The sequence below is a fragment of the Ranitomeya imitator genome, chromosome 4 (assembly GCF_032444005.1).
Source record: "Ranitomeya imitator isolate aRanImi1 chromosome 4, aRanImi1.pri, whole genome shotgun sequence".
NCBI lineage: Eukaryota > Metazoa > Chordata > Amphibia > Anura > Dendrobatidae > Ranitomeya > Ranitomeya imitator.
Window position 1 is genome coordinate 254,350,096 of NC_091285.1, and position 14,420 is coordinate 254,364,515.

The following is a 14,420-nucleotide window of genomic DNA, read 5'->3' on the forward strand; positions in this document are numbered from 1 at the left end:
AATTTTCCTCAGCGGATTTACTAAATCCGCAGTGAAAAACCGCTTCGGTTTTTACTGCAGATTTACCGCGGTTTCTTTTGCGGTTTTCACCTGCAGTTTTCTATTGGAGCAGGGGCAAATCCGCAGCGGAATCCGCAGAAAAAATTGACGTGCTGCGGAAAATAAACCGCTGCGTTTCTGCGCGTTTTTTTTCCGCGCCATGTGCACTGCGGATTTCATTTCCCATTGCTTTACATGGTACTGTAAATGCATGGGAAACTGCTGCGGAGCCGCAGCGTGTGCACATACCCTGATAGTGCATAATGGCGATTATATTATGTCCATGCCCATATGAAATGCAAGTGCAATGAGGGCAAAGGGCATAAAGTAGAGTGTATAAGTGCCTGAGCAATAGCAGAGTCTGTAGTAGTACGGAAGTAAATAGTGCAGACTCTGTTAGGAATCACTATATCCGGGTGGCGTCCACCCCGGCGTACGTTTCGGCTTCCACCTTCGTCTTCAAAACTGTCAAAAACTGATACACTTCTTTTCCAAAACTCAGATGAAAATCGGTCCTCTTTTCCATCTGAGATAAATAGCACCTGAGAAAGGCCTAAGTTGGTGGTCTTTGCGGTTGCTATTAGGAAGGTAGAAATAAGGTGTGTTTCAGGAAGTATCAGGTTCTCAGACGTTTTCTGTTTGTGTGGAATGTACAGAAAGTTGCCGCTTATCTGAAATCTTTCATGATTTTGGAGTAATGCAGCAATAGGGCAGTAAAAAAAAAAATAATCCATCCTATAAATTAGACCATGATTTTTTTTTTTTCTTTCTTGCATAAGTTTTTCTGTTGCCTCTAGGAAGGTTTATGGGAGGGGGAGTTGTTTTGAATGTGATCTTTTTATGTAATGTATTTTCTTTCCTGTTTTTATAGGAGAAAGATGCTAGATCAACAAGGCTAGCGTATGTTGCTCCATCAATCCCAAGGCGGCTTGCTAGTACTTCTGACATAGAAGAAAAGGAGAATAGGTAATGTATACCTACTATTTTCCATCTCACTTTGAACCTCTTCAACCTCTTTCCGACATCGGGCACAATAATATGCCGATGTCGGACTCCCCCTGTTTGTTGCGGGCCAGCGCTGAACTCGCACCTTTCCGGGCACATGACAGCTGATATATACAGCTGAAATGTGTCCGCAACAGCCGCGGGTGGAATTGCGATCCACCCACAGCTGTTAACTAGTTAAAGGCCGCTGTCAATTTACGACAGCGGCATTTAACTTGTGCTTACCGCAAGAGCATCGCTAAACCTGCCCATCAGTTACCCCGTTACATGTTCGCGGGTTACAGATGGGTCGGCATGACAACCAGAGGTCTCCAGCAGACCTCCTATGGTTGTCATAGCCAGATTGCTGCGATCTGATCATCACCTCTATGTAGCAGAGCTTATCAGACAACTGCAGCTTTTAGTCTCCCATAAAGACTATTAAAGCATGCAAAAAGTACAAATTTAAAAAAAAACAAAAAAAAAAACGTTCAATTCACCCCCTCTTCCCCCCTTATTCAAAATATAACAATAAAAAAAATCAAATATACACATATTTGGTATCGCCGCGTTCGGAATTGCCCAATCTATCAATATAAAAAAAAGAATTAACCCGGTCGCTAAACAGCATAACAAGAAGAAAAAAAGTCAAAACGACAGAATTACGTGTTTTTTTTTTGTTGCCGTAACACTTCACTAAAATGCAAGAACAGGTTATCAAAAGACTGTATCTTCACCAAAATGGTATCATTAAAGGCATCCGCTCTAACCCAGCCACAGATCATGAAAAATGGAGACGCTACGGGTATCAGAAAATGGTGCTTTTGCTTTTTTTTTTACCAAACAAACTTTGGAATTTTTTTTCACCACTTAAATAAAAAAGAACCTAGACATGTTTGGTGTCTGTGAACTCATAATGACCCGGACAATCCTAGTGGCAGGTCAGTTTTAGCATTTAATAAATATAGTAAAAAACAAAAACAAACTGTGGGATTGCACTCGGTTTTTCAATTTCACCGCACTTGGAATTTTCCCTCCCTTTTTCTAGTACACAATATGTTAAAACCCATTGGTGCCGTTCAAAAGTACAACTCATCCTGCAAACAACAAGCCCTCACATGACCATATTCACCAAGAAATAAAAAAAAAAAGTTATGGCTCTGGGAAGAAGGGGAGCAAAAAACGAAAATTCAAAAGCAAAAATCTCAGGTCATTAAGGGGTTAATCCCTGCGTTAAATGACTGATGTGTCAGATCCCAGCCAGTAGATAGTGCCCCCGCCCCCCCCCCCCTTTTTTTTGTTTTAAAGGCTTTAAATGAAACAAGCAAAAATATGTTTAAAGCTGTCTACAATTTTGTCCCTACATGTTTATACAGAAATTATGGTTTGCTATATTCTAACGCATTGTGATTGGCCTTAGAGGTGATGTCCACTACACAGACAACCTATGTTTAATCACTATTTCCCCCTTGTAAAATAATGGCTATACTCGCCTCCAGTGCTGTCCCAGCGATATTGTCACCTGATCTCCCGTGACAATGTTACGTGAGCCCTGCAGCCAGTGGCCGCTTCACTTTCTCCTCTTTTGGCCAAAACGAAGATATGTAAATACAAAATATCAATTTGTGAATGGTTTTATTAAACTCTGGCCTTGTGCGGACTTAATGTGTAACTTGTAGCCTTTAAATTCCTCTTTCATGCCTCTGGCCATCACATGACTGCTCCGTATGCAGACTTTTTACGCATAATGTTTTTTGCTTCCTTTTTTCCAAGAGCTGTAACTTTTTTATTTTATTTTTTTTTTCCTGCTGAAAGACTTTTTTTTTTTTTTTTTTTGTGGGAGTTGTACTTTTGAATGACACTATCGATTTTAGATTTTCTGCTACAGTTGACGGGAAAATGAAAAAAAAAAAAAAAAAGTGAAATTGAAGAAAACACTTAGTTCTAAAATTTTCTTTCTTTTTTCAGTGATCATTCTACAGTAAAATGTATTGAATATTATTGTCCAGGTCAATACAATTACTTTTTTTTATATATTGATGCTATTTTGGGGCAGATAAAATAACTTCTTGCGTTTGATTGTGTTTTCTTAGTGAAGTTGCGGCAACCGATGCTTACTGATTGGGATGATTAATCTTTTATATTTTGTTAGATTGTACTTTTATGGACACTGTGATGCCACATACTGTATGTGAATTATTTTTTTTCATTGCAACTGAATTAATATACCTTTTACTAAATGGGGATTTGCATTCTTTCACAGAGAATCTTCTATCGGGCTATCACGCCTTGGTGGCTCCTATGCAAGAAGAAGATGGGACGACGACCTAAAGAAGAACAGTTCTGTTAATGAAATTTTAAATAGCAGCTATCAAGGAAGGTCTGCATAGCTTTCATGAGTTTTACACTACATAACAAAGCCGTGTGGTGAAATGACCACCGTCGGTCTAGTAGTCTCCTGCTCAGATGTGTAGTTTCCCTATAAGATGAAACCCTTCTAATTCTCAATATCGTACAGTTTTCTGGATGTTCTAAAGACTTGGGATCTCAAGTTTTGTTACTTGATTTTAAGCGCTAAAGCCTCTTCCCCGGATTCAAGTCCTTGCTTAGGAATTGTCCCTTTTAAAGTTAGCCTCAGATTATTTAGATTTTACGTGCCATATACCATAATTTTCAATTTAATCTCCAGAGCGTATCTTTTCGGTTAAGGCCCCGTCACACATAGCGACGCTGCAGCGATACCGACAACGATCCGGATCGCTGCAGCGTCGCTGTTTGGTCGCTGGAGAGCTGTCACACAGACCGCTCTCCAGCGACCAACGATGCCGGTAACCAGGGTAAACATCGGGTAACTAAGCGCAGGGCCGCGCTTAGTAACCCGATGTTTACCCTGGTTACCATCCTAAAAGTAAAAAAAACAAACGTTACATATTTACCTACAGCCGTCTGTCCTCCAGCGCTGTGCTCTGCACTCCTCCTGTACTGGCTGTGTGAGCACAGCGGCCGGAAAGCAGAGCGGTGACGTCACCGCTCTGCTGACCGGCGCTCACAGCCAGTACAGGAGGAGAGCAGAGCACAGCGCTGGAGGACAGACGGCTGTAGGTAAGTATGTAGTGTTTGTTTTTTTTACTTTTAGGATGGTAACCAGGGTAAACATCGGGTTACTAAACGCGGCCCTGCGCTTAGTTACCCGATGTGTACCCTGGTTACCAGTGAAGACATCGCTGAATCGGTGTCACACACGCAGATTCAGCGATGTCTGCGGGGAGTCCAGCGACGAAATAAAGTTCTGGACTTTCTTCCCCGACCAGCGACAGCACAGCAGGGGCCTGATCGCTGCTGCCTGTCACACTGGACGATATCGCTAGCGAGGACGCTGCAACGTCACGGATCTCTAGCGATATCGTCTAGTGTGACGGTACCTTTAGTTTCTTCATCATGAAGAGGCAGATAAGCTGTTAACAGACTTGTACATTCAGCCACTTATCTTTAAAATTGGGCCTGAGGCACTTTGCTACTAACATTTTTGGGCAAATTGACACACAATCCTGTATTTAAACCTATTATGAGTTTATTCCATCTTCCTTTATTTTTTGGGATAGTGGTTTTGTTTGTAACGGTTCCAGTTTTGATATTTTTTTTTTTTTTAGTGGCTCCTTTGGTAGAAGACACGATGATCACATAAGTTCCAGTATTCCAAGTACTACATCTGGATCTACACCAACTATTACCTCTTCTGGGCTAACACGGAGTCTGTCTAGCACCTTTAGTACTTCAAGGAGTACTATAGGCTCTTCAGGCTTATCAAGCAGGTATTTACAATTTAATCATCAAGTGATTTGGGATCTTTCACTTTTTTACATTAAAACAAGGTTTAAAGGACTAGAGAATACTGTATGGACTATCCTATGAATAATGCTGGTAAACTTGATAGTACTGATATATTATGCCGTTTCTCTCTGATTAGAATACCCACTGCACTCCGCTTTCCTCTCGGTGTACTGTAACCGTTATACTGGACATTTGTACTGACACTCCCTTTAAATACTAAACTTTTATAACTGCTTGATGATCTATGGCGTACATTTGGCAAAGGTGACTAAGGAAAACATGTAACAGTCTCAGGAGATGAGCCTGCTTCATAAGTGGCAGATGCTGACTGTATTACAAAGCTGGCACCGGCCTGTAATTGAAGCGACTGGAGAGAGCCAATGTGACACATTCGCTGTGCATAGACCTCCATTACCAACGCATGCCGGCGCAATGGTACCATGCGTTAGCGCATGCGCTAACGCAATTGTTGAAAAAAAAAGAGATTTTGGGCATCAGCGTTAGTACATCCGTTAAACGGATGGCACTAACACGATACGAACCTAGCCTTACTGTCATTAACTGCTCAGTACAACAGCCTTGATCTTTTTTTACACAGGCAGTGGAATATTTTTGTTAGAATACACTGAAGCAAAGCATTTTATTGTAATTTTGCATGAAAATTGCAGACCATGGCCAAAAAAACCCCTAAATTAATATTGCACCTTTTTTGGTGCGGATTTTAAATGCATTTCTAGCAGTTTTTCTTTTGTTCCTATTGCAAGTGAACCATTGTGATCTTGATATGAAAAAACTACATTACAAATCCAGAAATAATTGAGATGCTCCATTTTTGTAAAGAATAAATTGCAAGGAAAGCTTACATAAAAAGTGATTTTTAGAAATCTCCTTCATTTTGATTTTTCTGTAAAATGCGACAAGTGAATAATCTCTTCCACTTTTAGAAGGGTTTCCAGGATTATAAAACCATTCCCCACATGTCCAGGAGCTGGGTCTGGTACTACAACACATTTCAGTTGAAGTTGAGTGATGCTAAGCTGTGCTTCCAGACACGATTCAAGGGTGTGTGCACATGTTACAGATTTTGTGCGTTTTTAACTCCTTTTCTTCTGCGCGGATTTGTGACAACCTGATACCTGTAAAGTGAAAAAGACATCTGAAGTGTCACGATGCAGAAAATAATAATCTGCAGCATGTCGGATCAGAAATTTAACTTAACGTGTGCACACAGCCTAAATATTATTAAACAAAGCAATGTTTTTTCCTACTCTGCAGCCATGATTATATCATGTTTCCCGTTCAACTTAAAGCATTTGCTGAAATGTCCCCTTTAACTAAACTACTGTCAAATTACTGCCTAAAATTCTGACTTTTTAATATACTTTTTTGGCGGAAATACTGTCAATTAAAAAGCAAACACCCTTTCCGCCATGTAGTTCCTAGCTTTTCTCCTGTATAAATGTCCCTGTGCCTCTGTGCCATGCTCTTTTGTATAAGCAGATTTGTTTAATTGTATTTAATTGTAATTGTGCTTCCTAGAATTGGCTTTCATTGTGTGTGTGTCTGTTCTTTCCTCTGTGTCTTGCTACTGGCCATGTTTTTAGTACCTCAAACCGTTTCTGGGCAGACGATAGCTCTGAAAAAGACAAGGATACTGTCCCTACGGCAGTCACCATTCCCGTTGTAAATCCCACTTACACATCTATGACCACAGCTTCCACTGGCACTGTTCCTTCCACAGCGGAGGTCAGGGAAAGACGCAGGTGTGTACTTTTCTTGCATGTGTCTATTTTCTCTTCTCTTGCTTTGCCGTATCGTTTGTGCACTGGTAGTGAATTATATGGTCTGTGATGTCTCCTGAAAGCCAGTTTTCCAGGCTTGCCTATAATAAAGTTGAAGCATATGTCAATTTACTTTTGCTCTTAAGTTTTGAACTTCTATCTTCATCTAGCCTCTCATTCATTAGGACAAAGTAACTCCCCTTTCCATGCTTCATTTGGGATTGAACCGCACTTTTGAGACCCTAAACCGGTTCCAGCTTTGGTGGTCATGCATGCATTATGAATTAAAGGGAGTTAAGCAAAGTGGCAAGGGTCCATGTAGTTCAGAAAAGACCACAGAACTTTTTTTTTAGGTTTTGTTAATCCCGTTAGTGACTATTCTTGTAATTACTGTACCTTCCTTACATTGTCATACTTCCAGGTCATATCTCACTCCAGTTCGCGATGAAGAGTCAGAGTCTCAAAGAAAAGCTAGATCAAGACAAGCAAGGCAGTCCAGAAGATCAACACAGGTATGTCTAAATCGTCCTGTAATCTGAGGTTACCCTATTCGTCAGCCTATAGGGCACACCTTATATATAAATAACAGGTCAGACACCAGGTTTACACAGCAGAAAATAGAAAAAAACCAAAAACATTATTCTTCATGATTAAAACTTTACTGGTGGTGTAAAGTGGAGTGGTTTATATCACAAATTTTAATTCCCAAGGCTAGAATAGGGATATGTTATTATTATAGCTCCATTTATTCCATGGCGCTTTACATTTGAAAGGGGGTTCACATGACAAAAAATTACAATTATCTTGAACAATACAAGTCACAGCTGGTAGAGGAGGAGAGAGAACTCTGCCCATGAGGGCTCACTATCTACAAGGGATGGGTGAGGATACAGTAGGTGAAGGCAGAGCTGGTCATGCAGCTGTTTGGTCTATCGGTGGTTACCGCAGGTTGTTGGCTTGTCGAAGAGGTAGGTCTTCAGGTTCCTTTTGAAGGTTTCAATGGTAGGTGAGAGTCTGATATGTTGGGGTAGAGCGTTCTAGATAGGGAAGGAGGGATACACAGGAAACTCTTGTATGTGATTATGAGAGGAGGACATAAGAGGGGAGTAGAGAAGGAGATCTTGTGAGGATCGGAGGTTGCGTGCAGGTAAGTACCGGGAGACGAGGTCACAGATGTATGGAGGAGGTAGGTTGTGGATGGCTTTGTATGCCAAGGTTAGGGTTTTGAACTGGTGTCAATGGGAGTCAGTAAAGGGATTGACAGAGAGGAGAGGCCGGGGAAATAGTGGTGGATTAGTCGGGCATCAGAGTTTAGGATAGATTGGACGAGGTGCGAGAGTGATAGAGGGCAGGTTACTAGTGTTTCTCTGCAGTGTTTATTATTATTATTATTATTTATTGTTATAGCGCCATTTATTCCATGGCGCTTTACATGTGAGGAGGGGTATACATAATGAAAACAAGTACAATAATCTTAAACAATACAAGTCATAACTGGTACAGGAGGAATGAGGACCCTGCCCGCGAGGGCTCACAATCTACAAGGGATGGGTGAGAATACAGTAGGTGAGGGTAGAGATGGTCATGCAGCGGTTTGGTCGATCGGTGGTAGCTGCAGGTTGTAGGCTTGTCTGAAGAGGTGGGTCTTCAGGTTCTTTTTGAAGGTTTCGATGGTAGGCGAGAGTCTGATGTGTTGTGGTAGAGGGTTCCAGAGTAGGGGTGATACGCGAGAGAAATCTTGTATACGATTGTGGGAAGAGGAGATAAGAGGGGAGTAGAGTATATTATACACATATATAGCAGTACAGCACCCAGATTCTATACATTCTGCATTGCACATATACACAACACTGCTGCATGCACAGTACACACAGCCACATCAACACGCTCGGCCATATCATCAAAGCACACAGCTCAACTACACCATGAATTGTCAGGAATTGGGAAGGATGTCACCATTCTCTTTGATCACAAGAAGCTACATTCAGATAATAAGATGGACATACTTTTTAACAAAATTTATTTCCTAAAAATTGGGTCTTAGTGCAAAAATGCTGACTTTTCTGTGTTTTATAGATTAATTATATTACAGAGTTCTCTATATCTATATGTACCTAATTGTCTAAGGTCAACTTCCATCTGTTTGTCTCTAACGGAAATCCCGGGTCGCTGATTGGTCGCAGCCAGCCGGACGACCAATCAGCGAAAGGCCACAGTCCGGCCGCGAATTGGCCCCTCCCTGCTTCTGTCCAGTCATCGCCCACATAGCGTTTTAGGACTGCGTTACACCGCGGCATAACGCGGTGTAACACAGTCCGTTAATTCTGCCATTAACCGTGTAAGTGTACCCAACTTTTTACTATTGATGCTGCCTATGCAGCATCAATAGTAAAACATATAATAATAAAAAAAAAACATCATATTCTCACTTTCCGCTGTCCGCACCAGCCTTTCCCGCTCCTCGCGACGCTCCGGTCCCAAGAATGCATTGCGGCAATGACCGGACATGATGTAGCGGTATCACGAGACCGCTACATTATCACGGGTTATTGCCGCAAGGCATTACTGGGAACGAAGCGTCGTGACAAGCATCGGTAAAGGCCTGGCGTGGATCCGGGGGATGCCGGAAGGTGAGTATATAACTATTCTTTATTTTAATTGTTTTTTTTTTAACCGGGATTTGTTGCCCACATTGCTATATACTTCGTGGGCTGTGTTATATACTACGTGGCCTGTTATATACTGCGTGGGCTGTGTTTTATAGTACGTCGTTGTGCTATATACTACGTGGGCTGTGCGATATACTACGTGCCTGTGTTATATACTGCATGGGCTGTGCTATATACTACGTGGCTGTGCAATATAGTACGTGGGCTGTGCTGTATACTACTATACATATTCTAGAATACCCGATGCATTAGAATCGGGCCACCATCTAGTTTACCAATAAGTTGTTAGGAGTTATTGGGCACTTCTTTTTTTTATACTACAGGCCTATGAGCTAATAATCAGGTAATTGCTACCTACCTGCCTTTTGTGCCAGGGGCCAGTCTCTGCACTGCTGGTGATTCAGTGACTTCTGTTGTTGGGGTGTGACTGCCAGTGTCATGTTGATTGACACATGGCTTCCCACTGCTTAACTGTAGGGAGTCGGCTGTCAATCAGCATGAAGTCAGCAGTCGGGCCCATTGACAGAGAAGCCCAGAAGAACAGCTTTGTTGACATGGAGCCGCTGTGTCCGCTATTTAGCAATTACCTGCCTGTTTATTTTCAGACTCATAGTAAAATGAAAAAAAAAAAATAGCCCTTGGTTTCTCTTGAGCATTGAATTCACAGTTTAGGGGATGTGCCAGTTCTTAAACAAAATTTAGGAGTGTATAGCTTTTGGTAGGAGTTAATAAGAGTGTAAAATTGCACACTGCCATTAGTTTCCTTGGTTAGGGTAGGCAAGTTATTTTAGTCTGAGCTTCATTTAGCATGTAGAAAACGATAAATGGGAACAGCAGAGGAATTGACCCAAGAGAAAAACACAAGGCAGTGTGACAACATGGTTCATGAGAAATTCTTTTGAGATGGTTTCCTTCTGCTCAACTGCTTTGTTGATTTTCAGCAGCCTTGCATACTTGGGAAGTATCCTTGCTTTTCTCCACAGGGATGAAATTGCACATGTATTATTTTGTGACAACCAGGTGTAAATTCAAATAGATGGAAAAGAATACCTCCTCTATCATTGATACTGTGATATCCATTCCAGAGAATTGCTACAAAAACTGCATGTGCTATTCCTGACAATCTATTGATACATGCAGGTGAAGGGAACGTCATTAGAAAATTACATACACTAGAAGCATCCAGTAGTGATTTCCTTGTCTCATAGAATTTATTGAAACAAAAGCCAACAGCAGTGGTCGGTATACCCCCCCAAAAATGTCAGTTTCAGTACCATGTCATGTGGCATTGAGCATCAGTTACAGCTTGGCAATGACGTTCACAAGCCGCGTTATTGTCGCCTGAGACATGGCATACTACTCTTCTTGAAGGATGGCCGTCAGGTCATTGAGGTTCTGGAGTACAGAGTTGCGAGCATTTACACGGCGACTCAGCTGATCCTATAGGTTTTCTATGGGATTCAGGTCTGGAGAAAGTGCAGGCTACTCCATTTGAGGTACCCCAATATCAAGCAGCCGTCCTAATGATGTGACCTGAATGAGCTAAAGTATTGTCATCCATGAAGATCAAATTAGGCCTGTGTTGTTTGTGCCGAGGCATAGTGATTAGATTAATGATGTTATTCAAATAGTAGGGGCTTGTCACTGTAATGGTACCTTCACACATAACGATATCGTTGCAACGTCACGCTTTTTTGTGACGTAGCAACGATCTCGCTAACTATCTGCTTATGTGTGACAGCGACCAACGATCAGGCCCCTGCTGGGAGATCGTTGGTCATGGGGAATGATCAGGACCTTTTTTTGGTCGCTGATCACCCGCTGTCATCGCTGTGCTCTGCTTTACGGCCAGCGGCGCTGACAGTCAGTGCAGGGAAGCTGACGGCGGTGGACGTGACAGACATCGGAATATAAGTGTGTAGTGTTTTTTTTTTTTTTTTTTACTTTTACAATGGTAACCAGGGTAAATATCGGGTTACTAAGCGCGGCCCTGCACTTAGTAACCCGATGTTTACCCTGGTTACCCTGTGACTTCGGCATCGTTGAAGACAGTTTCAACGATGCCGAAGTCTTTCCCCGGATCGTTGGTCGCTGGAGAGAGCTGTCTGTGTGACAGCTCCCCAGTGACCACACAACGACTTACCAACGATCACGGCCAGGTCGTATCGCTGGTCGTGATCGTTGGTAAGGCGTTTAGTGTAACAGTACCTTAACATTCACACACTGTAGAGCAGTCCTGTATTGGCACACACCTGCCCACATTGTAAAGCCCCATCAAAGGCTCGTCAGGTGACAACTGTGGCTTATGATCGACATTCGTCTCATCCAGCGCAAATGGTCTTTGTTCCATGCAAGATGATGACGCCTGTGCCTGGTGGTGTCATCCGGTACCCTTGCAGGTCATCTAGCACGCAGATGTAAACTATTTCAAATAGTCTGATGTGACACTTGGGTGCCTCTCACATCCCTTAAATGTACTTGGAGTTGTGTAGCATTCATCATCTGGTTCTAAAGGGCATGGTCATCAGTGTGGGATGTGGCCAAAGGATGTCCACTTCTCTGCCTTTCTGGGACTCTTCCAGTCTCCCTGTATCTCTGTTGCAACCTGCTGATGAAATTCTGAGACACCTCAAGCTCAGTGGCCACTTCTATCTGAGAACAACCAACTTGAAGCCTTGCAATGGCGATGTACTTTTGATCACTTGTTATGTGTCGTCTTGGTGTCATGATGTCGAATTGTGAACAGCATGTAGTGGAGGACTGTTTAAATATTAATTCTAACCAAATTGTTTTCTCAGTTTGGCATGTCAGATTTGACATGTTACACTCTGCAAGGAAAAAAGGGGTTTGGATGCATGTTAGCCAGTAGGAGACGTTGCAACTTGGATCCTAATTGAACCTTGAAAGTTATTGCCCACTTCATTTGTCATATACCTGTTGTGAGTTTTTCCGATAAAACCCTTGTTGAACAGCAAGTTGTGCAAAAAGTACTGAAACTTTGAAGAGTTGGATATGTGTATTCAAAAGTTGACTGTCAAATTAAGTTCAACTGAAAAGGTTAGAGTGCATTTTAGGATCATCCTGAAGTTTCACCCGAAAGCCAAAGATCCCTAAGGCAGGATGACGCTTCTCAGTAGGTGGAGTTAGATGTTTCGCATTCCCGATGTGCAAGAATAGGTGCACTGAAAAAATAACAGATCAAGCCTAGAAAAATAAACCAACCTTCGGCACTGCAGATATGACACTTGAGATGAAGACAGTGATAGTTTTAGGAAAAATTAAATACCATAAACGTGGTGTGTGTGTATATTACTAATTCAAATGAAGAATTGCATTATTCAGCAATGGAAAAAAAATCATTACAACTTGTAATTTTTATCAGGTTCATCTGATGGATCCTCAGCTTTATACCTTTGAAAGTGTTTGCATGAATATATTGGTTCCATGGTTAAAGGGGTTGTCCGACCTACTTAAACTAGATGTTCAGCCCCAATAAGAAAATAAAGCTTATACTCTCCTCCCGTGCTGGTTCCATTCTAGTGATATCGACACTCGTGGTCCCGGGGCTGTAATGCGGTGGAATGACACATGATGCCCGGCGCTCAATTAGCGCTGCCGTCATTTTCTCCACCATCGGACAAACTGAACATGAAGTAGTAGTCCAGGATGAACTGCAGCCCTGGCTTCCTCTTCCTTGGAGACTACGACGCCAGGGCTGATTGGGCGCCAGCGTCTTGTGTCACAACACTGCATCAGATCCCAGGGAAAAATGAGTGTCGGCACAAGAGGAGAGTGTAGGCTTTATTTTAGCGGGGCCGAACATTTAGTTTGAGAAGGGGTTGTCCCAGTAGTGGACAAGCAAGCCAGTACATTATCAGAGAAGATTGTATATACCGTAATCCTAATTTCAGACTTAAGGGGAGGATCAATATGGCCTATAAAATAGAGAGGCGATCATTGACATATCCCCAAAGAGGGAAAAAATACACACACACACACACACACACACACACACACACACACACACACACACACACACACACACACACACACACACACACACGTATACTTCATTCCCCTGCAGATACAAGGCATGTCGTCGCGGGAAAGACCAGTAGGAAAGGGTGGGAGACAGAATACATAGAAAAAGAAATGAGTATCCTACTTTAGATTAAATATGCAAATTGTCTCTTCAGAAAGGAAGAGGTCTTGAACGCTAGTGCCACCTATTGGGAGTAGAAATCCTACAAGTCATTATTGAAATTCCTGTCTGAAGAGACAATTTGCATATTTAATTTCTCAGAGGAGCATGCAAGGCATTTAAGTCTCCTTATACTTGTGGTGTAGACCTTGCATGTCACGCTCCTCAATTAGAAACCTTACCTCTTAGATGCCAGTCTTGGCCTCTCACATAGCCAAATCAGACTTCATACTTTGTAATGACGAGGGGCAATACCCTAAAACACGGTCTACATATTGTGATTCTGATTTGGCTTTTATCCCAAGTCATATTTCAAGGTTCGTTAAAGGGTTGCTAATGACTTGTATGATTGCTACTTCCAGTAGGTGGGTGACAAGAGTTCACGGTCTCTTCCTCTCTCAAGAGACAATTTGCATATTTAATTTCCCAGAGGAGCATGCAAGGCGTTTAAGGCTCCTCATACTGGCATGCCAGACCTGACTTGTCAATCTCCACAAAGAGAAAACTTACCACTTAGATCCCATACTTTAGTGACTAAAAAGGAAAAATAATTGAATAAAATACCTGTTAGTCTGTTGGTTGGGAGTTTGGGAATCCATGTGCTTTTCTGTGCAGATGGTGAGGCAGATTTTTATTTTTTTTTTTAATATGGACTGAATGTGGTCACATCGGGGCAGGGCGTGTAATCTTAGGAAAGAAGAGAGATACTGCAGGTACGCATAAACAGAGCGGTGCCAGAAGCAGCCGAAAACAAGCCATCAAAGTAGAGTGCCGATCTGTGAAGGAAATAGACGAAAGGCAAAAGCAACGGTGCACGTGCGTGAAGAAGCTGAAATGCTGCGAGCAGACGAAGTTGAACGGGGACTGACACAAGTGCGCATTCGATGAGTGAAATGAATGCCACAGAGGCTGAGT

At 42.2% G+C, this 14,420-nt stretch overlaps 1 protein-coding gene across 3 annotated transcripts in view; it reads left to right on the plus strand.

The window, feature by feature from the left end:
- Positions 1–14,420, plus strand: part of PPP1R12A (protein phosphatase 1 regulatory subunit 12A) — a 123,151-nt gene that overhangs the window by 68,142 nt on the left and 40,589 nt on the right. For 2 of the 3 annotated variants that reach the window (XM_069764511.1, XM_069764513.1), the window contains 5 exons: positions 911–1,005; positions 3,287–3,403; positions 4,674–4,835; positions 6,459–6,617; positions 7,057–7,147. In XM_069764511.1, the coding sequence (XP_069620612.1) occupies positions 911–1,005; positions 3,287–3,403; positions 4,674–4,835; positions 6,459–6,617; positions 7,057–7,147 (624 nt within the window). The remainder of the gene's footprint in view (positions 1–910; positions 1,006–3,286; positions 3,404–4,673; positions 4,836–6,458; positions 6,618–7,056; positions 7,148–14,420) is intronic. The other variant, XM_069764512.1, reaches the window with a different exon arrangement.